Source organism: Prionailurus viverrinus, chromosome X (assembly GCF_022837055.1).
Source record: "Prionailurus viverrinus isolate Anna chromosome X, UM_Priviv_1.0, whole genome shotgun sequence".
NCBI lineage: Eukaryota > Metazoa > Chordata > Mammalia > Carnivora > Felidae > Prionailurus > Prionailurus viverrinus.
This window is the reverse complement of record NC_062579.1, coordinates 51853429-51878929: the sequence shown is the minus strand read 5'-3', so window position 1 is coordinate 51878929 and position 25501 is coordinate 51853429. Positions and strand designations below refer to the sequence as shown.

Sequence of the window (25501 nt, the reverse complement as noted above, 5' to 3'; positions counted from 1 at the left end):
ATCTCACAGGGTTGGCGTTAGCATTAAGAGACAAAGACTGTGAAAATAATGGCATAATCCATGTTACACAGTAGGAAGTTGACATAAAGTAGACTCACAGTCTGTGCATGGTCTTGTGGCTCCCTTCCTTCTGACTCTGGATGGCTATGTGGGGGTCAGGAGAGATGGGCTATTCAGTGGGTACCTATGCCAGTTCTCATGATTTTGCCTCTGTATCCTACACTGTGTAGTTCTGGTTCCTCTCCATCACCTCTTCTGTCAGAGGAAGTATAAAGGGTGGATGAAGAGGAGGAAAATGGCTTTCCACAGACAAGCTTTCTGGCCAGGTTTGAGGGAAGGCCAGTAGTGAACCACAGTAACTAGAAAATAGTCATAGCCTCTTTTATACATCTAGACCTTTATTTTTAACTTTTTAAAAGTTTATTCATTTTGAGAGAAACACAGTGTGAACAGGGGAGGGGCAGAGAGAGAGGGAGAGAAATAGAGAATCCAAAGCAGGTCCCACAGGATCAGCACAGAGCCCAACGTGGGGCTTGAACTCACAAACTGTGAAATCATGACCTGAACTGAAATCAACACTCAGACACTTAAGCAACTGAGCCACCCAGGTGCCCATAGACCTTTATTTTTATAGAAGAAACAGCATAACTGCATGTGGCAAGCTTTTGCAGTGTAGAATTGTGTCACAACTGAGGGAATCCTTTCTGTTTGGATCAGCAGCTACAGTTCAGGTCCCTGGTTTACCTGGTTGTGGGTCCCAAATTGTAAGGAGGAGAAGGAAACAAACTATTCCTGTTCTCAACAAGGCTTCTAAGCCTAAATCTAAAGAGTGATGGTGTCACTAAGGTTTGGTAAGGGGGAGCGGTGGTGGTTTTTGGCTTCTCATTCCTTTGGTCAGAGGGTTGGCTGGAATCAGGGGGCAAAAAAAAAAAAAGAGCTTTGGATTAAAAAGACTCTGCTTTCTATAGTGGGTTGTTGCCTACTCTTCTTTGGTTTCTTCTGCAAAACCCCATTCATTAAGTACTTTCTGGCTTGGTTGGCCTCCTCCCTCATGCCTGAGATTCTCCTCTCTCCCTAAGTTCTTCCTTCTGGGTTACCCTATTTGGATCCATCAATGCTTTAGGACTTTAGTGATGGGGGAATCTAGTTCCTGTTATATGATTGTCAGCTCCTGGGCCTCAGGAAAGCCATACTGAACTTTGTGCTGGTCAAACAGCTTGCGCAGGGCACTGATGTAGAGTGCATGGTACTTGTCCACTGTCTTCTTGTTTGGCTTCTTAATCCTAGGGATTGGCAGGGGCTCCCCAACTATGGAGAAGGAGAAGAGACAAGCATCTGAGCCTCCCTTCCTCAACTCAAATTACCCATCCCTCAGAGGGATCCACATACTGAAACTCAGTATCTGTGTCTCCTCCCTTTCCTCTGTTCTTTCCCTCTGCTCTAGCCCCATCCCATCCCATATTCTCCAAATACCTAATCTCATGCATGCTGAAGAGAATGAGAGTAAGCTCAGAAGAGTGTTGAAGGAATGCATGTGAATAATGATGCTCTCTTGGCAGCTACGGAATGGCAACAACTCTTATCTGTTTAGTTGTCCTGCCCACCCTGCCCTCAACCATACCTACTGGAATTCCCAGTGCCCATCCCAGCTATGTGCTGGGTCTCCTGGACTTGATGGATGACCTGGGTGGTGGGAATCAATGAACCAGAGTGGTCCAGAGGTATTGGAAAGCTTACCAACAGTGGTAATGGGCAGATTGAAAGGAAGGAAGCCCCAGGATTCTCGAGTGAAGCCCCGGCCATGGAAGGTACAGAAATTTAGTCCCAGGATTTTTTTGAATGTGTCCTGGAAGGTTTTTTGGAAGAACCTTATCCATGTGCCCTCAGGGAAGGTCTCTTGATTGTGAACCTCATTCTCTCCAAAGGAATAGGAAGGAACAAGGTACGCTCTGCAAAGAAAGGAGCATAAGTATTAACTCTCCCAGGTAGCTTCCCCCCAGCAAAACCCTCTCCAAGGTGGGAAGACTTTCCAAACATCCCATTGTAGGACAAGAACCCAAGCACCCAAACATCTTCATGTCTCATTCTTGCCATGCTCCACCCTTCTAAATGAACCCTTTGTGGGGAGCTGCTGCACCTTGTCCCCTGATAGGAAGAAACAAATTTTAGACACTCTAACTGCCTTCACTGCACCCAGCATCCAGAGTGATCTTCCTAAACTGCGTATCTGGACATGTCATTTCTCTCTTTAAAACTCTTCCAGAGATCCTCACTTTGTATCATGCTGCTTACCATGGCTTTTGTGCTCTAGCCCTGCCTACCTGGCAAGCTTCCTCTCTCCCCACCACTTCCTTGCAATCTGCTTAGCCATTCTAAATGTGCCAAGTTGCTGCTTGTCTATGCTGCTTCGTACATTCTGCTCCCTCTGCCAGAAATGCTTCCTATGTCTTCACATAGTTAATTCTACTGTGCCCTTCAATGCTCAGCTCCAATTTCAATCTCTTAAAGAAACATTTTTTGACTACCTCCAGTTCCCTCCTCCACAGTGTAGATTAGGTACCCTTCATCTACTGCTTCTCTTTCTCCACACTAACACTATTCTGACTCAGTTATTCCAGTCATCTCCTTACCTGTCTTCCTCCCTAGTTGTCTGTCAAGCTGATCAAAGGTGGGAACTGTGTCATTCATCTTTGAATCTCTAGGGCCTGACAGAGTGCTTGATACATTGTAGGTCAACTGAGTTCTTTCTCCCATTTTGTCTGATTGGCAAGTCCTACTATTTTAGCTCACAATTCAGATGTAACCCACTTATGAAACTTCTACATTGGGAGTGAAAATTTTTTCATCAATTATTGCTACCATAGCACTTTGTATATATCTCCATTATAGCACATCTACTGAGTTTTTTCTATGTGTCAGCACTGTTTTGAGCCCTAGAGACACATCAGTGAATAAAATGGATTAAAACAATTTTTGTCAGCAAAAATGAACTACTGGGACCTTATGAAGATAAAAAGCTTCTGCACAGCAAAGGAAACAACCAACAAAACTAAAAGGCAACCAACGGAATGGGAAAAGATATTTGCGAATGACATATCAAAGGGCTAGTATCCAAAATCTATAAAGAGCTCACCAAACTCCACACCCGGAAAACAAATAACCCAGTGAAGAAATGGGCAGAAAACATGAATAGACACTTCTCTAAAGATGACATCTGGATGGCCAACAGGCACATGAAAAGATGCTCAACGTCGCTCCTCATCAGGGAAATACAAATCAAAACCACACTCAGATATCACCTCACGCCAGTCAGAGTGGCCAAAATGAACAAATCAGGAGACTATAGATGCTGGAGAGGATGTGGAGAAATGGGAACCCTCTTGCACTGTTGGTGGGAATGCAAACTGGTGCAGCCACTCTGGAAAACAGTGTGGAAGTTCTTCAGAAAATTAAAAATAGACCTACCCTATGACCCAGCAATAGCACTGCTAGGAATTTATCCAAGGGATACAGGAGTACTGATGCATAGGGGCACTTGTACCTCAATGTTTATAGCAGCACTCTCAGCAATAGCCAAATTATGGGAAGAGCCTAAATGTCCATCAACTGATGAATGGATAAAGAAATTGTGGTTTATATACACAATGGAGTACTACGTGGCAATGAGAAAGAATGAAATATGGCCCTTTGTAGCAACGTGGATGGAACTGGAGAGTGTGATGCTGAGATAAGCCATACAGAGAAGGACAGATACCATATGTTTTCACTCTTATGTGGATCCTGAGAAACTGAACAGAAACCCATGGGGGAGGGGAAGGGAAAAAAAAAAGAGGTTAGAGTGGGAGAGAGCCAAAGCATAAGAGACTCTTAAAAACTGAGAACAAACTGAAGGTTGATGGGGGGGTGGGAGGGAGGGGAGGGTGGGTGATGGGTATTGAGGAGGGCACCTTTTGGGATGAGCACTGGGTGTTGTATGGAAACCAATTTGACAATAAATTTCATATATTGAAGAAAAAAATTAAAAAAAATAGAAAAAAAAAGAATTCCCCTGGCGGGGGGGAAATAAAATAAAATAAAAACAATTTTGTCCTCATGGAGCTTACATTTTTTTCTTGAGGGAAGACAGAAAGTAAACAATGATAACAAATAAACAAAAAACAGATATATAAATAAATAAAATCAGTGATATATAAGAGGATGATAAACACAACCAGAAAAAGTAGAGCAAGATGGTCAAGATAGACCTTATTGAGAAGCAACATTTGAGCAAATACTTGGAGGAGGTAAAGCAATCAGACAATTATTTGGAGGAATAATGTTCCAGGCAGAGGGGACAGCTAGAGCAAAGGTCGTAAGGCAGGAGCATGTAGCTTGTTTGAAGTATAGCAAGGAGCCCAATGTAGCTCTAACAGAGTAAGCAAGGGTGAGACCAGGAGGTGATGAGGACTGGCTAAGGACCAGATTATTTAGAGTTCTGCAGGCCCTTGTAAAGATTTTGGCTTTTGCTCAGAGTGAAATGGGAGCCATTGGAACATTTGGAGTAGTGACATAATCTCACATTTAATGTAATCAGCTACAGTTGAGAATATTCTCTTGGATGTAGGGGAGAGAGGGAAAGGAGCAGGTAGAGCAGTTAGGAGACTATGTAATAATCTAGGGCAGAGATGATGCTAGTTTAAACCAGGGAGGGGGTTGTAGTTGAGATAAGTGGTTGGCTCCTGTATAGTTATATGTGTGCATGTCTGTTGTTCCCACTGGACTGTCAGTTTCTTAAAGGCAAGAACAAGGTCTTATTTATTTTTATACCCTCAATGCCTAGTACTATGCCTGACACACAGTAAGCATTAAGTGACTGCTGAAGGAATGCATCCTATTCCTGAAACCAAATTATATGCTGTTTGGGGGCAACAACCATATCTTCTGTATTTTTGCAACCCCCACAACACCAAGCCTAGTGCCTTCCTTGCCCCGGGTAGGTTCTCTGGGCCTCTCAGTTAATGGGTTGATATAGAGTGAAGCTCCACTTCCCCAGACCTACAGCCAACTAGGATAATGGGAAGGAGGTAAAGGTCTTTTCCTACTGTTCTTACTCCAACTTCAAGTAAAAGAAATGCCTACAAATGTATCTGGAGGCCCAAACACCATTAAGACACAGTGTGAAGGAGCAGAGGGAAGCAATCATAGTAAAGAGGGAGCCCCCTTTAAAGGGTTTCCAAGGGAGGGAACCATTCTGGAGAGGTGCTACAGAGTACCTATGGCACCCTGACAATAGGGTACAGAACCTGGGGACCCACCCTGTCTTCAGTGCCAACTTCACAAAACCTTTACGTTCTTTAAGGTAGATGGTAGAGGCTCCTGGTTGGCACAAGAGGGCTTCAGCAGCTCCACCAACCACAATAACCACAGCATTTCCTGAGCCTTTTTGGGTCAGCAAATACTTCAAGGCCAACTCACTCACTGGGCACACACCTGTGAAAGCAAAGAATCAAGTAGCATAACAAACTTGGTGCCTGAGATTGGGGTGAGGGGTTCCTCTGGGCTCTTCCTGCTGGAGACAGTTCTGTTTCCTGAATATTGTTTCCACTTTTTTGTCTTTGACCTCCACATCCTGGGTTAGCCGTAGCCTGAGGTTAGTCCTTAGGGTCAGCTTCTGGCATTGGAGGTTCTGTACTACTACAGTTGGGGATACCTTGAGTTCCTCTGCCTGCTTCCTCTTAGCTCAATAGTATTTAAGCCCATCGCTTCCATTTCTACCCATAAACCATAGCCATCTTTGACTCTCCCCAGTCTTACAGGTCTGGAGACTCTCCAGAGTTTTCTCCCTCAGGGGTGATCAGGACTAGCCACCAGAAACCTGCTTTCTCCCTAGAGCAACCTGCCAACTGGGAGCCATTGGCTTGGGTTTCTGTAGAGTATGCAGATCCAGGAGCTTGTACAAACCAAACTGAAATGTAGACAAACTATAGAATGAGGGTAACACCCTGCTGTTCCACAACAGTCATGGAGTCTTTCCTCACTTCTGCTTTTCATCTTTACTCTGGGATTACTTTTTATTCTGTCTTGAGATGGCAGAAGTTGCCCCCAAGCCTTAATCATTTGGTTCATGCCAAACTCAGAGGGGAGCAGAATCATCCTCTGGGACTCAGTGGTCCCACCTAACCTCTCCAGATAAATGTATCTTTTTAATGTTTGGTTTCAGTTGTTTTCTGGTGTCCAGAAGTGGAATATTCATCCAGAGAGAAGGACATTTGTCACAGTACCCTGGCTTAAAGCCTGGCATGGGGAAGTTATCTTGGATTCTGATGTATGCCTATCCTTTATTCCTTGACATCTTATGCAAGTTTGAAGGGGTTCCCAGGAAATGAAGATCATGGGCAAGGAGGGTACAAGCTAGTATGAGAGACTTTAAAATGTCTTTAAGAGATTTTGAGAGCTGCTATACAAATGGCCAAAATAAGCCAAGTGACATCCCAGAAAGAATCTAGCAAAGTTCATCTGAGCTGCCCCATTCATGTCTGATTTTTCCTACATTTGGGTTTCACATTTGGCTTTTGCCTTTTGCTTTCCACTTTTGCTTTAATCCTGAGATCCAGTCTTCTGCTTTCTCCTCTGAAAGGATTCCTGGCAACTCTTATAAATGCCTGTAACTTATCCTACTGCCTAACCAAACCCTGCCTCCCAGATCTTGGACATAACCTGATGTTTAGCCACATATTCTTTTTACTGGCTTAGTGTGTTCTGGACTCATTTTCTACTAAGTTCTCTTCTAGCAGGATGTGAGATGTGGACTGTTAGGGCTTACTGGGGCCGGAGCCCTGAGGTAGGTCAGAGGATGGAATGATTTCTTATACTCACCCATTGACATCACATATTCTCGCACAATTGGGATCCAGAAGATCCCTTCCAAGGTCCCTACTGAAGGAGTGATGCCTGGGAAAATCCGAGAAAAGCCAGAGGCCTCAGTAGCAAAGTTGATGAACACACCATAAGAGACAATGCCATGGGGGTGATTGGCAATGATATAGTTATGTTCCGGAGAGATGTCATGAGTCTTCACCAGCTGTTAGAGGGAGATTAACTCAGAGAAGTGGATAAGAGGAAGGAAGAGAGGACATGTGGACCCATATACTAGCACATAGCCTATTTTCCTTGGGGAGCCTCAAATCCCTGTTCATTGGGATGTAATCATTGTCATAGGATTTCCAGGGGTTATGATGCTCATAGGATTTGCCACTGTGAAGAAAGGCTGCTATCTATCCATCTTCCCACCTGCCCATCCATCTTGGGTGCCTACTCTGCATTATGCCCTCTGGGCCTTGACCTTCACTGCTGGCCACTAAAGCCTTTGAAAACATGGAGCTAAGTGGGAAAGGTGAGTCCAGGCAACATAAACCAAGGGCACTCAGAGGAAGGGTGGTTACCTTTATTGGGAAATAATTTTGAAAATACTTCCAGAGGGTCCAATTTCGTACCCAAGCTGAACGCCTACCACCTGTGGATACCAAAGGGAAGGAAAGAGCAGGTGAGATATTGCCAATCCCTCTACCTATCCCAGAGGTGGAGGGTTCTTTCTACAGTCCTCAGGTCACAGAGAAGTTCTCATTTTTATACTTCCGTAATTCTAGAACACAGAGCTGTAGGTACTGTCCCTGAATCCAACCCCCAAGAAGATATAGGAGGTTCGTGCTCTCCAGGAGCCAGCCAAGAAGGTGATGGGAAGATATCCCAAGGCTGGGGGCACATTCCCTGAAACCTCTTAATTCTTCTTAGGAAGCCTGGGAGAGATCTCTGTTCCTTGCTGAGATTTGCTCCCCTCTCTCCCTCTCCTTCCCTCTACCCGTATTTGCTCCTTTTAATTTTTCCTGCTGTCCACCTTCCTATCTCATTTCCTTTCCCTTTCCCCATCTTTCTTCTTTGCACCCCTTCTCCCTATGCCTCTTCCACTCTCTCCATCCATTTCCTTCTCCCTGTGGTTCCATCCTTGGCACAGACAGGTACCACCATTCTTCCCATCTCTTACCTTGACTGTGAGTATTCCAATCATAGGCGAGCCAGGTTAAGGCGAGCACAGACAAGATCCAGAATTTAGTGAACATCAGAAAGTAGGGTATAAGAATAATAGGAATTGCTCCTGAGGGGACACAAAGGGTTTATGCCCTTCAGGTTCCTTCAAGTTTAATATAATTCTAACTACCATCTCTGCTCTCTACTGAAGGAGCAGGTCAAGGCTGGTGTGAGACCCTTCTTTCCCACTTCCCTCACAAACCCTCCCCACTCTGCTGTAGTCCAGGCTGACCTCTGAGTCCTTGGATCTGGGTACTTTTGATGGCTGAGATCTTAACTGGGGAAACTGCATAACCATGACATTTTCAGAGCAGGCCCTCAGCTGGGGTCAAAGGACAGCAGCCCTCCTTGGCAAGTGGCTTCCCAAGAGCAGCACTTGCACCAGTGGCTGAAATCCCCATTCTGGGACTTCAGGAATTCCTTTCTAAAAGCTCAACCCTCCTTTCTTTGTGGGACTGCTAAACCAGCACATACCAGCGGAGAAGGGCTGTCTGCAGTACACAGGCTGTTTGATGCTGAGAAGAAAACATGTATTAGAAACTGCTTTACTAGGTTCAATTTTGTCTCATTCAAAATGTTTCAAAAGTTCAGAAGGGGAAATATTATCTCTGTTAGCAAAGGGCCACAAAAGGCTATGAAATGTAAACATGATGCATCTCACAGCAGTGGGAATTCCCATTTTAAAATCTGCAATCATGAGAAAGAGGGGCTAAGTACACATATTGTTAATGAAAAAAGACCCAGCTAAGGGAATGACTTCTTTGACCAGGTAACCACATTGCGAGAGATAAAATTTCCAGAGAATGGAAAGAAACTCAAAAATTACTTAGAAGTGGGTTTGTCTCTTGAATTTTGGACATAGATGAAAATAATAGGAAAAAAGATAGAACACGCCTTTCTTTAAAGATCATGTTATGGAGTAGAAGAAATCTTAGTGATAGGCTGAATCCTCTTTGCAAGAGCTGGCTGAGATAGTTTTTATAAGCATGCCAATTAAATAGAAAATAGTGGTGGGAGAAATTTTATAGGAAGCTTGCCATCTATAAATGTCCTACTACCCCTGATCCTCATAAAAGATGAGAGTAAATTTGCTAGGTAAGCTCCAGAGGAAAACTCAGCAAAAATCATTAATTAAAGGTAGTCTGAGTGTATAATTTCTCTTATATCTTGCTTCAAATAGATTTAGTTTGCATCACCATTATTTAGAACAGTGCCCTGCACACAGTAGGTGTTTAACAAATATCTATAGACTGGCTAGAAGATAAAATAAGTGTTTTCTCTTTTCAATAATAGGTAAACTTAAATGTTAGTGTTTTGCCAGATTTGTGCTATTTAAATGTGATGTTATTTAAAAAGCATGGATGGATTGTGTACCTTATATCTGATCTCTTTCAGTTATTCACAAGTCCTAACAGTAGTCTAACCAAGAACCATACCTTGATAAACACCATCCTCCTTGTGGAATCTATTTGAACTGCAGGTGTGGCACCTCAGGAGACCATAAACGTCCTTTGAGGAGAAGCCTGCCAGACCTGGTCTGTTCGAATGTCATTGGCATGACTCACAGTGACAGAAGTGGGATTTAAAGACATAAGAGAAACAGAGGCCAAACATGGAAGAGATAAAGTTCATGGACCAAGGAGTTCTGTGACAGAAAGCAAAGGTATCTGAGGCAAGAATGATGGAGAACAACCATTTGTGTGTATGTGTGCGTGACCCTCCCTTACATATTATGGCCTTGACACCAGGAGATGCTTCCAATATCTCGTCTATGTTGAAGGGAGAAGTCGTAGTGTGGATTATCACGGAAGAGGTTCACATAAAGTAGGCTCCTAATTTAGTTTATATTGAAGATGGCCAAGCCATTCTAATAGATGTGTAGTGTGGTATCTCATCATAATTCTAATTTGCATTTCCCAAATACTTAATGATGCTTCCATTTGCCTTCTGTATATCCTCTTTGGTGAGGTGTCTGTTCATTTCACTTTGGTCCATTTTTCAATTGAGTTTTTTTGTTTTGTTTTGTTTTGTTTTGTTTTTAGTGGTGAGTTTTAAGAAGAGTCCTTTATATATTCTGGATACAAGTTCTTTGTTGGATATGTGATTTGCAAACATTTTCTCCCGGTCTGCTTTATCTTTTCATTGTCTGAACAGGCTCTTTCTTAGGGCAAAAGCTTTTAATTTTGATGAAGTCAAATGTATCATTTCCCCCCTTTCCAGATTGTGCTTTTGATGTAAAATCTAAGAACTTTTTACCTCACATGTCATGAAGGTTTTCTTTTTCTTATTTTTAATGAAGGCTTCTTTATAAGTTTTTTACTAAACATTTTACAGTTTTGTGTTTTACATTTATGTCTCTGATCCACTTTGAGTTATTTTTTTTAGTAAGATGTGAGGTTTAAATTTTTTTTAATATTTATTCATTTATGAGAGAGAGAGAGAGAGAGAGAGAGCGGGGTAGGGACAGAGAGAGAGGGAGACACAGAATCTGAAGCAAGCTCCAGGCTCTGAGTTGTCAGCAGAGAGCCCAATGAGAGAGGCTTGAACCCACGAATCGCAAGATCATGACCTGAGCTGAAGTCGGACACTTAACTGAGCCACTGAAGTGCCCCTAAGATGCGAGATTTTGATCAAGGTTCATTTACTACATATGGATATCCAATTGTTCCAGCATCATTTGTTTAAAACACTACCCTTCTTCCACTGAATTGCTTTCGCGTCTTTGTTAAAGATCAACTGGCCACAGGAGGGTTCAACAGAGAGATCTTGAACTCACCTTCTCCCACGAACACAGTATCTCTACAGTTACAGAAGGAACAATTCCCTCTGAAAAGGGCCTGAAGCCTAGCTGAACAGAGACTCCATGACAAAAAATAAAAGGGCCACATTGAGATAGGAGAGGTGGAGACACAGTCTAGCAAGAAACCCCCACCTCAGGAACAGTGACCCACAATTGGAAGTGGTGTCAAAATCTGGAGCTCATCCCTAAGGACTGAGGGGTTTGTGCCCCCATTTCAGGCCTCCCAATCCTTGGGAACTGCACCAGAGAGATGAGACTGCACAGCATCTGGTGTTAAAAATCAATGGGGTTTACTTTCAGGAGAACCATAGGGCCATAGGAAATAGAGGATTCATTCACTCTTGAAAGGGCTTATGTACAGACCCTCTTGCCCTGGGATCCAGCACAAAAGCAACAGTTTGAAAGGAGCCTGGATCATATTTTGAGGACACTAATTTGTTTTTGTTTTTGTTTTTATGATTTAACTTTTTTTATTTTTTAAGATTTACATCCAAATTAGTATATAGTGAAGCAATGATTTCAGGAGTAAATTCTTTAATGCCCCTTACCCATTTAGCCCATCCCCCCTCCCACAACCCCTCCAGTAACCCTCTTTTTGTTCTCCATATTTGTGAGTCTCTTATGTTTTGTTCCACTCCCTGTTTTTATATTATTTTTATTTCCCTTCCCTTACGTTCATCTGTTTTGTCTCTTAAAGTCCTCATATGAGTGAATTCATATGATTTTTGTCTTTCTCTGATTGACTAATTTCACTTAGCATAATACCCTCCAGTTCCATCCACATGGTTGCAAATGGCAAGATTTCATTCTTTCTGATTGCCGAGTAATACTCCATTATATATGTATACCACATCTTCTTTATCCATTCATCCATCGATGGACATTTGGGCTCTTTCCATACTTTGGCTATTGTTGATAGTGCTGCTATAAACATGGGGGTGCATATGTCCCTTCGAAATAGCACACCTGTATCCCTTGGATAAATGCCTAATAGTGCAATTGCTGGGTTGTAGGGTAGTTCTCTTTTTAGGTTTTTTGAGAAACCTCTATACTGTTTTCCAGAGTGGCTGCACCAGCTTGCATTCCCACCAACAATGCAAAAGAGATCCTCTTTCTCTGCATCCTCGCCAACATCTGTTATTGCCTGAGTTGTTAATGTTAGCCATTCTGACAAGTGTAAGGTAGTATCTCATTGTGGTTTTGATTTGTATTTCCCTGATGATGAGTGATGTTGAGTATTTTTTAATGTGTCGGTTGGCCATCTGGATGTCTTCTTTGGAGAAGTGTCTATTCATGTCTTTTGCCCATTTCTTCACTGGATTATTTGTTTTTTGGGTGTTGAGTTTGATAAGTTCTTTGTAGATTTTGGATACTAACCCTTTATCTGATAAGGACACTCATTTGTTAATCTTAAATCATCTGCTGAAGAAGCAGAAACTTGTTGGGATGCTTTCCAAGGATGGAGGCACTGGTGGGTGTCATTTTTGAGTTCTTCTGCTTTATTGGTTGGCACTAGCAGGTGACTTTTACAAACCCTACCTCTAGCCTGCTAGCTCCACTGGGAGTGCCACCCATGAACTGCAGGTGTAGCCTACCCCACTGCAGCTGGGCTGGCCAAGTGCCCCACCCTCATGTTCACAGTTGTGGCCCACTAAGTCAGCAAGCACATGCAGCCCACACAAAGGACACCCCCTGAGCACGTGGCGTGGGTGGCCAGGGGGAATTGCATTTCTGGGCCCCATGAGTCCAAAATAATTGGAGAGATAGTCTTTGGCAGGCTACCACCCACAGGGCACTGCACAAACAACAGACTGAAACAAATCCCCCAGTCTTCATGTGAAAAAGTTTTATTTTCTTGTCCTCAAGTTTCAGCCTGAGGGGCAGGTTCAGGTTTGTCTCACATCCAGAGGCACCCCCAGGGAACATGGGCAGGGAGACACCACTGTTGGGGGTAGAGTTTACTTTAAAAAAAAGAACACGGGGGGAGTAAAAATACAGTTTTTAGGATTGTTCAAGACAAAATGAAAAAAGAAAACTGCAAAGCAGAAACATACCCATAAATATAGAGAACAAACTGATGGCTATGAAGGGGGATGGGCAAAATGTGAAGGGGAATGGGAAGCACAGGCTTTAAATCATGGAATGAGTAAGTCATGGGAATGAAAGGTACAGCATAGGGAATATAGTAAATGGTATTGTAATAGTGTGTATGGTGACGGATGGTAGCTACACTTGTGGTGAATATAGCATAACTATAGAGTTGCTGAATAACTATGTTGCACACCTGAAACTAATGTAACATTGTATGTCAATTGTACTTTAATAAACATAAAATAAAATGTCAAAAAAGAACCCTCAAAACAAAGACTGCAAACAAAGACAAAGAAGGATATTACTTCATGATAAAGGGGTCAATCTAACAAGAGGATATAATATTTGTAAATATTTACACACCCAACGTAGAAGCACATAAATATGTAAAACAAATATTAACAGACCTAAAGGAAGAAATTGACAGCAAGCAATAAAGTAATAGTTTAATACCTCACTTACATCATGGATAGACTATCCAGACAGAAAAGCAATAAGGAAACGTCAGCCTTAATGACACATGAGACAAGATGGACTTAATAGACATATACTGAATATATCTTCCCCAAGTAGCATAATACACTTTCTTTTCAAGTGCACATGAAACATTCTCCAGGATAGATCATATTAGGCCACAAAACAAGTCTCAGTAAATTTAAAAAGATTGAGATATCAAGGATTTTCCTCCAATCACAATACTATGAAACTAGAAATCAACTACAAGAAGAAAACTGGAAGCATCCCAGTATGTAGAAGCTAAACAACATGCTACTGAACAACCAATGGGTCAATGAAGAAATCAAAGGAGAAAATTAAAAACACCTGGAGACAAATGAAAATAGAAATACAGTAGTCCAAAAATTGTGGGAAGAAGCAAAAGCAGTTTTAAGAGGGAACTTTATAGCAATACACGGTTACCTCAAGTAACAAGAAAAATGTCAAACAACCTAACGCTACATCTACTGGATCTAGAAAAAGAACAAATAAAGCTCAAAGTGAATAGAAGGAAGGAAACAGTAAATATCAGAGCAGAAATAAATGAAACAAAGAGTAAAAAGACAACAGAAAAGATCAATAAAACTAAGAGCTTGTTCTTGTTTTTTAAATGTTTATTTATTTTTGACAGAGAGTGAGAGAGCGCGCGCGAGCAAGGGAGGGGCAGAGAGAGAGGAAGACACAGAATCCGAACCAAGCTGAGTTGTTAGCAGGCTCCAGGCTATCAGCACAGAGCCCACTGTGGGGCTTGAACTCATGAGCTGTGAGGTCATAACCTAAGCCAAAGTCAGCCGCTTAACCAACTGAGCCACCCAGGCACCCCAGACTAAGACCTTGTTCTTTGAAGAGATAAGCAAAATTGACAAATCTTTAGCCAGACTCATCAAGAAAAAAGAGAGGGCTCAAATAAATAAAAATAGAAATGCAAGAGGAGCACTTTAACTGATATCATAGAGATACAAAAGATCACGAGAGACATTAACAATTATTATGCCACAGGGGCACCTGGGTGGCTCAGTTGGTTGAGCGTCTGACTTTGGCTCAGGTCATGATCTCACAGTTCGTGGGTTCAAGCCCTGCGTCAGGCTCTGTGCTGACAGCTTGGAGCCTGGAGCCTGCTTCACATTCTGTGTGTCCCTCTTTCTCTGCCCCTCCCCCACTTATGCTCTGTCTCTTTCTCTCTCAAAAATATATAAACATTAAAATAAAAAAACAATTATTATGCCAACAAATTGGAAACCTAGAAGAAGTGGATAAATTCCTAGAAGCATACAATCTTCTAAGATTGAATCATGAAGAACTAGACTGACCGGTAATTAAAAATCTCTCAACAAACAAAAGTCCAGGATCAGATGGCTTCACTGGTAAATTCTACCAAACACTCACAAAAGATTTATTACCTACTCTTCTCAAACTCTTCCAAAAAACTGAAAAGGAGGGAACACTTCCAAACTCATTTCATGAGGCCAGAAGTAACCTGATACCCAAACCAGACAAGAACAACAACAACACACACACACACACACACACGAAAAAAGAAAAAAAGAAAAAGGGAAAAAATTATAGGCCAATATCCCTAGTGAACAAAACACAAAAATCCTCAATAAAATATTAGTAAATTGAATTCAGTAACACATTTAAAAGGATCATATACTATGATCAAGTGGGATTTATTTCAGAGATGCAAGGATGGTTCAGCATCCACTAATCAAACAACATGATACACCACATTAATAAAAATGAAGGATAGAAATAACATGATTATCTCAATAGATGCAGAAAAAGCACCTGACAAAATTCAACATCCATTTATGATAAAAACTCATGAGGGAATGGACCTGAATATAATAAAGACCATATATGACAAACCCAGAGCTAACATCATACTCATCAGTGAAAAGCTGAAGGTTTTTCTGCTAAGATTAGGAACAAGACAAAGATGCCCATTCTCACCACTTTTATTCAACATGATATTGGAAGTCCTAATCACAGCAATTAGACCAAAAAAAAAAAAAAAAAAAAAAAAAGAAAGAAAGAAAGAAAAGGGATACAAATCAGAAAGGAAGAAGTAAAATACTCACATTTGTAGATCACATGATACTATATAGAGAAAATCCTAAAGACCACAAAAAAAAACTGTTAGAACTAATAAATGAATTCAGTAAAGTTGCAGGAAATAAAATCAATATACAGAAATCTGCTGCATTTTTATACACTAACAACAAACCATCACAAAGAGAGTGTAAGAAAACAATCCCATTTACAACTGCATAAAAAAATACCTGGGAATAAATTTACCCAAGGAGGTGAAAGACCTGTACACTGAAAACTACAAGACATTGATAAAGGAAAGTGAAGAAGACACATATATATGGAAAAATGGTCTGTGCTCATGGATTGGAAGAATTAACATTGTTAAAATTTCCATACCACCTTAAGGAATCTACAAATTCAATGCAATCTCTATCAAAATTCCAATGACATTTTTCACAGAATTAGAATAATTCTAAACTTTGTGTGGAACTTCCAAAAATCTTGAATAGCCAAAACAATCTTGAGAAAGTAGAATAAAGCTGGGGGTATCATACTCCTGATTTCAGACTATACTACAAAGCTATAGTAATCAAGACAGTATTGTATTGGCATAAAAACACATAGATCAGGGGCACCTGGGTGGCTCAGTAGGTTGAGTGTCCAACTTCAGTTCATATCACGATCTTGTTGGGGGGTTTGAGCCCCATGTCAGGCTCTGGGCTGACAGCTCAGATCCTGGAGCCTGCTTCAGATTCTGTGTCTCCTTCTCTCTCTACCCCTCCCCTGCTCACACTCTGTCTCTCTCTCTCTCAAAAACAAACATTGAAAAAAAAACATAGATCAATGCAATAGTTTAGAGAGCCCATAAATAAACCCACACATATATGATCAATTAACTATGGCAAAAGAGTCAATAATATACAATGGGAAAAAGTTTCTTCACCAAATGGTGTAAATATAAGAACATTGGGGAGCAAATGGTAATTTAATAATTCAACATCTAACATGGCTTCCTATGACTCAGGGTGAAGTCCAGTCTTGTAATCTGGGTTTCAAAGGTACTCTGTGGTGGAGCCCCGGGCCACCCCCCTTGTCCTCTGCACTCCACCATACTGTTCCGTCAGTTCCTTCAATTCATTCTGCTCTCTAGCCTCTGGGCCTCTGTGCATTTTGTCCCTTTTACCTGGAAGAACCTTTCCTCAGCTCTTTCCTGACTAGTTCCTATTTATCTTTTAGGCCTCAAGATAAACGTCACAGTTTCAATGTTTTGGCACTATCTTCGACTTCTTTCTCTTTCCCATTCATTCTCCTGCCTGTATCTCCATTGCTACTGCTATGGTTGAAGGCTTGATCTCCTCGGGTTTGGACTGCAATCTTGAGTCTGTTCTTTTTGCCTGCGTGTCCCTTCCCCTCTGGTCCATTTTCCATGTTATTGCCAGATTGCTTTCTAAAGCACAGTCATAATGTTGTTTGCCTCTGAAACCTTCAATATTTTCCCACTGCAACAGAAAAAAAGTGTAAACATGTAGTCCCTCCGTGGACTAGCCCCAAACACCTTCCTCACCTCATCTCTCACTACCTGCACTCATACTGCTTATGCTCTAGCCCAGTATTTCTCAAAGCATTGTCCTTATATCACTGTAGGTACACTAGATGATCTGAGGTGGTGTATGGATGGTAAATCATTTTAATATATAGTGAATAAAAAGTGAATTTATGGTAGTGATCTAAAATATCTGTTATAATACACTATTTTAGGTAACAGCAATGAGTCAATTTGGAAAAAAATGTTAAGTCATAATAACATAGGTGGTACTCAACTGTAGAAAATCCAGAAGGTGGGATGTGAATGGCTGAAATATGGGAAACAGGGGCCCAACCACCTTAGTGTACTCCCCATTCCCAACTCTATACCTTTGGTGGTGCTGTTCCTTTATTCTGACTACCCTCTCTTCAACTTTCTGCCTATCAAAGTTCTTTCAGCCTTCAAGGATTTGCTCAAATGATACCCCCTTGATGATACTTTTGGTGATTCTCTGCTCAGAATGAAGGGTTCCCTCCTCCACACAACCACAGCACATTACTTGTGCTTCTGTTTGACCCTGTTTCACTCTGGTGCTTATGTAGTTAGTACCTCACAAGTCTAGCCCTGTCCGTATTAGACACTAAGCTTCTTTTGTTTTATAAATTTTTAAGTTTATTTATTTATTTATTTATTTAGAGATAGAGAGAGATCAGGGGAGGGATAGAGAGAGAGAGAAAGAGAGGGAGAGAGACAATCCCAAGGAGGCCCCATGCTGTCAGCACAGAGCCCAATGTGGGGCTCAAACTCATGAACTGTGAGATCATGACCTGAGCTGAAATCAAGAGTCAGATGCTTAACTGAGCCACTGAGGCACCCTCAGCACTTATTATTAATAAGCACTCGTTCAGGACTTAATGTACATTATCTCATTTAATTCTATCATAACCCTGACAAATAGATAATTTTATTATCCCCATTTTATATATGTACAAATGTGATGCTCAGAGTGGTCAAACTTTGGGGGAATAAAAAGTTCCAAGCTTTAGGAAAAAAGTAGGTAGCATTTGTGGAGTCTTTACTATGTGCCAAGAGCTATTTTAGACACTTTGTGTGTGTTACCTCATATTAATACCTGTGGGAAAGAAAGTTCATGCCTTCCAGGAACTGACAGTCTAGTGGAGAAAATTGATACCATAAATAGTGGATAGATTCCAGAGGGTAAGACTATATAGTCAAATGTTATTTTATGTGAACCCAAGCAGAAGACCATTCTTTACTGCTGGAGAACCTGGAAAGGCTTCTTGTGGAGGGTAAGATTTAAGTTGAATTTTGGAGAAAGAGTAGGATTCTGACAGAGAGATTAGTGGAGGAAGGGCTTTCCATGCATGAGGAAGAACTTGAACAAAGATCTGTAGATGGAGGAGCCCAAGGCCCATAACACCATAACCTGAAAAAGTACAGGGAGACCGGGAAGACATGGAATAGGAGATGGAACTGAGAAGGAACCTGGGGAGATTAGGCTTCATGCTAGAGGAAATATGAAGCCAGTGAAGGTTATCAAGCAGAGGAACAGCATGATCATATCTGTGTATCAGGAAGATAATTTGAGACAACTGTAGTAGCAAGAGAAACTGTAGGCACTAATTAAGAGATGCAGTAATATATTTTTAAAGTGTTTATATTTGAGAGAGAGAGAGAGAGAGAGAGCGAGCAGGAAAGGGGCAGAGAGAGGGAGAGAGAGAATCCAAAGCAGGCTCTGTGCTGTGCTGTGAGCACAGAGCCCAGTGTGGGACTCAATCCCATGAACTGAGATCATGACCTGAGCCAAAATCAAGAGTCAGACACTCAACTGACTGAGCCACTCAGGTGCCCCAAGATGCAGTAGTTTAGATGAGAGACAATGGGAACACGAAGTAGGTTACTATTTCTCAAACCAATTTGAAAGATACTATGGAGGTAGAATTTTCAGAGTTTGGCAGTTGATCAGATGTAGGGGGTGAATTAATAATGCCTTGAAGGATCTGGGAATGCTAGGAAAGTATTAAAGTCTCTATTTGCCTAATTTTCTAGGATCTAGTTACTCATTATTCTTCCTGAAGATGCAATGAAATCAGAATGTAGGGTGCTTGTCTCAGAAGTGGTTGGCTTTAAGCATAAGAGACTGTTAAAAACTGAGAACAAACTGAGGGTTGATGGGGGGTGGGAGGGAGGTGAGGGTGGGTGATGGGTATCGAGGAGGGCACCTTTTGGGATGAGCACTGGGTGTTGTATGGAAACCAATTTGTCAATAAATTTCATAAAAAAAATAAATTAATTAAAAAAAAAGAAGTGGTTGGCTTTCCTCTGTTGATTAAATGGCAAGGTTGGCAGTGTCTTATGAGTTGGAGTGGTTGGACTTGAAGTAATGTCAATTTCTATAACAGAAAGAAAGAAAATGAACATCTATTGAGGATTTTTTTTTTGGCTCTTTGATCTTCAGAATGGTCTTTAGAGGCAGATACTATACTCTGTTTCTACAATGGTGGAGGGTGAATGGCTTACTTGTGAAGATCACATAAAAATAGTATTGATGGAGGCACCTGGGTGGCTCAGTCAATTAAGTGTCTAACTCTTGATTTTGGCTCAGGTCATCATCTCACAGCTTGTGAAGTCAAACCCTGCATCAGGTTCTGCACTGAGAGTGCAGAGCCTGCTTAGCATTCTCTCTCTCCCTCTCTTTCTGCCCCTCCCCCTCTCAAAATTAGATAGATAAACTTTAAGAAGAAATAACATTGACTTACTTGCACAAGGTCCAGTAGCAACAGGTGGAAGACCTGGCCTATCTGATTACTAAGACTATGTTCTATTTTATGTAGTATCAGAAACCAGAGAAAGAAGGCAGACCTAAAAAAAGTGGGGGGTGATCAGAGGTGACCAGGTGAAAGAGAGGAAAAAGAAAAAGAGATGGACTTAATGGTCTCTACTGAGGGAGAATTTAGAATTTAGTGTCAATTTAGTGTCAGGCCTGGTCTTGTGAGAAATATAACTATGACAAGATATGGCTCCTATTCTCATGGGGCTTATTGAGTAGAGGGGGCAAAGGATACAAGGGCTGCTACCTAACCTATTTTTACAAAGTGCTTTGGACTTTCAGAGGTGATACGGTCTTGGGTTGGCTAGAAAATGTTGCAGAGAAGATGTGAATTGAGCAATATTTCAAAGGACAGGTTGTCCATGATAATTAGTCCAGGGAGAGGGATCAGAACATCTTTCCAGTGGAGGGAATAGTCAGAGCATAGGTGAAGGAGTGGGAGAGTACCCTTTATGTTTGTTCTATGAATAGACTGCTTGGAACACAAGCTTCTTATAGGGGAAGAGTGGGGGGATGAGCTGGTTAAAGGTTAGAGCCAGAGAGTGGAGGAGGGCCTTGAATGCCCAGGCTAACACATTTGTACGTCACTGAGTAGGCAGTGGGAAATCACTGACTATTTTTGAGCAGGAGAGGACTGTAATTAAAGATGTTTTCAAAAGACTCTACTGGGAGCAAGCAGTGGAATAGATTGGAGAGGGTGAAGACTAGAGGGTAGAGAGCCAGGAAAGCGGATATTGCAACAGTTTAGGTAGATGGTGACACATGCCCAGAAAAGAAGAGACAGAGAGCCATCCTCCAATGGAAGCTGGCTCTCAGAGGGCCTCTCAGGGCCATTGCCTAATTCTAAGGGTCACGAATATTTGTATTTTACACCTCCCCCAAACTGTCTTTTCATTCCTCTCTTCTCCCTTCTTCCCTCCTTCTTGTTCCTCTCCTTTTTCTCCTCTTTCCCCCTATTTCCTCTCCCATTACTTTCAGGGATGCTCAGTAATCAGCCATGATTCTAAACGTCATTCAGGAAAGTGGAGAGGTGCTGAGGGAGGCTCTGAGCAAGAGAGAGGAATGAAGGAAAGCAGGTGCATGAAAAAATTAAGAAGGAAATTAAGGAAGGAAGGAATTTAGGAAGGAAGGAAGGAAGAAAGGAAGGGAGGATGGAAGCTATTCTATATGGAGCATTTACTGTATACCAAGCTAAGAGGATGGGGATACTGAGGCTTAGAGGGGTCCAAATACTTGTTGGAAGTCACACATCTAATTGTTATCCAAGTTTGACAAACGAGAACCCATGTCCTGTTCATCATGTTTCACTGTTTCTATTTCCTGCTTTTCCTGATCCCCTCAACTTGGTGTGATAATTTTTCCCTGAAACCCTAGTATCACTTTGTTGTGACTATTTCTTTCACTTACTACAGTCTGTCTTACATCGTAGTGACTTCTGTGTGTGTCCAGCACTGATGCATAAACTGTGTACAGTGGTGGAACTAATGATTGCTTTATCTTTGTTGCTAGATAGTAAGGAGTTTGTACTTGATCCATGGTAGTTTCGACAAGGACCGTCACCACCTTGTAATTAGTATTTGCTCTATAACTATTGAACAGATTTGAATGTCTTAGGCACTTCTGGGGACATCTTACACTGTTACAGATGCTCCAACACCCAAGATTCATGTTGTATTTCTAGCACAATCACTAAAATGATAGAAACAGGATGTATAACATCTAACCTAGTAGAGGAAGGCAAATGGAATGATAAAAATAATCAATGTAAAACAAGACAAGATAGGGGCACCTGGGTGGCTCGGTCGGCTAAGCATCTGACCCTTGGTTTCCACTCAGGTCATGATCTCAAACTTTGTAGGACCGGGCCCGGTGTCGGGCTCCGTGCTGGCGGCGCTGAGCCTGCTTGAGATTCTCTCTCTACCCCTGCCTGCTCGTGCTTGCTCTCTTTCTCTCTCAAAATGAATAAATAAACATTTTTTAAAAAGAAAAAAAATAAGTCAAGACAAATGGCTAACAAGCATATGAAAAGATGTTTAACATCACTAATTGTTAGGGAAATGCAATCAAAATCCCACAATGAGATATCACCTCACATTCATTAAGATGGCTCCTATTAAAAACCCCCAGAAAATAAAGAAGTGTTGGAGAGAACGTGGAGAAATTGGAACTTGTGCACTGTTGGTGGGAATGTAAAATGGGTGCAGGTGCTGTGGAAAACAGTGTAGCTGTTCCTCAAAAAAATTTAAAATGGAATTTCCATGTGATCCAGCAATTCCACTTCTGGGAATATATCCAAAAGAATTGCAAACAGGATCACAGAGATATATTTGAACACTCATGTTCACAGAAGCATTATTTACAATATTCACACAATAGAATATTATTCAGCCTTAACAAGGAAGGAAATGTTGTCATGTGATAAAGTGTGGGTAAAACATGAAGATATTATGTTAAGTGAAATAAGCCAGTCGCAACAGGACAAAAAGTGTATGATTCCACTTATATGAAGTACCCAGAGGAGTCAAATTCACAGAGACAGAAAGTAGAAGAGTAGTTGCCAGGGGCTGGGGGGAGGGGACAATGGTGAGTTCTTGTTCAATGGGTACAGACTTCAGGAAGAGAGCTCTGGGGGTGGATGGTGGTGACAGTTGCACAACACTGAATGTACTTAATGCTGCTCTAATGTACACTGAAAAATAGTTAAAATGGTTGGTTTGATGTTATATGTATTTTACCACAATTAAAAAAAACTTTTAAAAATGCAGGTGAAAGAAAACATTCACACTTATTATTAGTGTTTTCACTTAAGACACGTAGGTGCCATCATTTGTCCATAACATCCCCACCCCACACCTCCAGCTCTTCCAGAAGAAGTGGAAGCTGGTAAGATGGCGGGGGGGGGGGGGGCGGGAAGTGGGCATTACTAGGAGGCTAACCCTCACCTCTGGGCCCTTACATATTCAGTGTTGGATATGCCTTGTACCCTATCCCTGTCCACAGTGTCCTTTGAAAGGGGGAAAGGAAGAGAGAAGAAAATACTTAAAAATAAATCATTTTCTGGGAGAAAAATGAAAACATTTTATTGAGGAGTGCTCCCTAGAAGAGTCAGAATAATCTGGGCACTTGTGTTCGAAGACCACACAAAGGGTTTCTGGGTCAGTACAGACTCCACACCTAAAGGGAAGAACTTACACACCTCTTCCTCTCTCTTTTATTAAAAATTTTTTTAATGTTTATCTTTGTGGGGGGGGCAGAGAAAGGGAGACACAGAATCCAAAGCAGCTCCAGGCTCTGAGCTGTCAGCACAGAGCCAGACTTAGGGCTCAAACTCACAGAGTTGGGAGATCATGACCTGAGCCAAAGTTGGACGCTTAACTGACTGAGCCACCTGGGCGCCCCTCTTCCTCTCTTGACCTCTTTTCCCTGCTCTCTAGTCCCCAGACTTGCCCACTCTTTCTAGGATCCAGACTTGAAATGGTGGCTGCCACCGCAATACCAAGACTTTTAGGACATTCCTGTGCCCCCCTCACTTTCCTAACTGAGGGCTGCAACTTGTCAAAAGGGTCTGTTTGAGGACGTTAAGACAAACGCAAAGGAAAACAGAAAATATGAAAGACTAGAAGCAAGTTTACAAAAAAAATCGCTTTTTTCCCCCTTAATACAGCTAGAGTCAGGCCATTGATGAACTAAGTGCTCAGCATGATTTGATTTCAATAAGGCTCAATAAGTCATCATCTTTGGCAGTAACAGATGCCTTTGGCAGTCTGGTGAAGCCTATGGACCCCTTCTCTGAATAATATTATAAATGCACAAAATAAAATATATAGACTTACAAAGGAAATGCAACATATTAAAACACAGTTCTCAAAACATCACCAAAAATGTGTCATAGTAACATGGGCTTCTTGGTTTTTGCATCAAATAACCAGACCCAATGGCAGTTCCAATAACCACTGGCATTTTGAAGTAGTCGTGAGCATAAATGACATTTCGAGATGCCTGCAACAACTGGCAAATGAAACGCAAATCTGTGATGTCTATTACTGACAAATTCACTGGTGCTGTTAATGTTTCTGTGGCTTGTTGCCTACATTCATTATTTCAATTCGAAGCTAGTGAAAATAAAGGTAAATTTTGCTATATGAATTCAAAGTTGTCCACCCCTACCCCCAATTCTAGGTCCATAGGCCTTTGGTTAAGACCCTCTGCTCTAAGGGATCATATAGTCTCCCATAGATTGGAATTGGCTGCCTTCAGGGTGACATTTCTCCCCATCCAGTTTCCAAGCTTTGGCCCTGGAATTGGTTGCCCATGAAGTCCTAGATTCCGGTTGGGAAAAGCTTAGCACTCTCAACCCATTTGCCCAGCACTGATAATTGCCATGCTCTGAGTCCACTGCACAACTTGCCTTTTATTAAAGTTCTGTCTGGGGTGCCTGGGTGGCTCGGTTGGTTAAGCATCCAACTTTGGCTCAGGTCATGAACTCACGGCTTGTGGGTTCGAGCCCCACGTTGGACTCTCTGCTGACAGCTTGGAGCCTAGAGCCTGCTTCAGATTCTATGTCTCCTTCTCTCCCTGCCCCATCCCCACTTGCACTCTCTCTCTGTCTCTCTCTCTCTCAAAAATAAATAAATGTTTTAAAAACTTTTAAAAAATGTTTGTTTAATGAGTCACTAGGGCAGCTCCCAGATTTTCCAGAATTTTCTCCCCATAGTTTTAGACTAGAAAATCACCTTATGCCTACCTAGCAATACCAACTCTGCAAGCCACCATCACCTTTGCCCCCAACCCTGAATAGGACTCTTTTTGGCAAGTTCAGAGGGGGTGAGCAGGGGGATGCATAAAATGGGTGATGGGCATTAAGGAGAGCACTTGTTGGGGTGAGCACTGAGTGCTGTAAGTGATGAATCACTACATTCTACTCCTGAAAGTGATATTACACTATATGTTAACTAACTGTAATTTAAATAAAATCTTGAAATTAACAAAAAAAAAAAAAAAGAGGGGGCAGTCCTGGGAAGGCTGCGGTGATCTTTAAACCAGAACAACCAAAGGCTCACTCATGGCCTTCATGCCCTCAGTTGGAAAGAGGGAAATCTGATGATTTCATTAGAAACCTAATGATTTCATTCTTGCTCAACAGCATCCATCTTTCTGGGTGAGAAGCAATAGTCCTTCCCAGAGAGGGCGGGTGGGGTGGGGGGGGAAACCAGCCAAATGATCTCTTTGGAGCCTTCCTCATCTGGGATTCTTGCCCTCGTTCTTGGCCTGTTCTCATGTGCTCTCCAACCCCTGGTGTTCACTTACCTAAAAATACGTAGACGGGGAGCCACTGCAAAACAGACAGGGTTTGGAGGCATTCGTGAAGATCCAGTCGGGAAAGGAAGGCCATGGCTGTTGTGGCAAGAAGCCCAAACAGAAGGCCAACACTTCTAAAGCTGTGCTGATTACAGGTGCTTTGCTTTCATCTCTTATCACTGAGTCCCTTTAGCTGCTGAAGGTTTTAGGCTTGACCTAACCTTTCCTCCAGTCTTCCTTGTTCTCTGTCCCGCCCTGGCTTCCTACACACACATGAGGTTTCAGATCATGCTATCTAATCTCCCTAATATATATCCCTTCTCCTTGTGTGCTTCATTGCAAT

At 41.9% G+C, this 25501-nt stretch overlaps 1 protein-coding gene across 1 annotated transcript; it reads right to left on the bottom strand.

Moving 5' to 3' along the window:
- Nucleotides 1–1153: 1153 nt before the first annotated feature.
- On the bottom strand, nt 1154–25252 carry DGAT2L6 (diacylglycerol O-acyltransferase 2 like 6). Its single transcript, XM_047844917.1, has 7 exons — nt 25168–25252; nt 8021–8131; nt 7422–7492; nt 6856–7060; nt 5295–5469; nt 1738–1949; nt 1154–1308 (listed from the first exon to the last, which is right to left on the bottom strand). The coding sequence occupies exons 1-7, from the start codon at nt 25250–25252 to the stop codon at nt 1154–1156; spliced, it is 1014 nt and encodes a 337-aa protein (XP_047700873.1).
- Between the last annotated feature and the right edge of the window lie 249 nt (nt 25253–25501).

What these genes read in the sequence shown, in the direction of transcription:
- DGAT2L6 (XM_047844917.1), bottom strand. Translation starts at nt 25,252, where the DNA reads ATGGCCTTCCTTTCCCGACTGGATCTTCACGAATGCCTCCAAACCCTG. An exon ending in TTGGAATACTCACAGTCAAG is followed by an intron (nt 7,493 to 8,020) that starts GTAAGAGATGGG and finishes TGGTATCCACAG; the next exon opens with GTGGTAGGCGTTCAGCTTGG. An exon ending in AAAATTATTTCCCAATAAAG is followed by an intron (nt 7,061 to 7,421) that starts GTAACCACCCTT and finishes TCCCTCTAACAG; the next exon opens with CTGGTGAAGACTCATGACAT.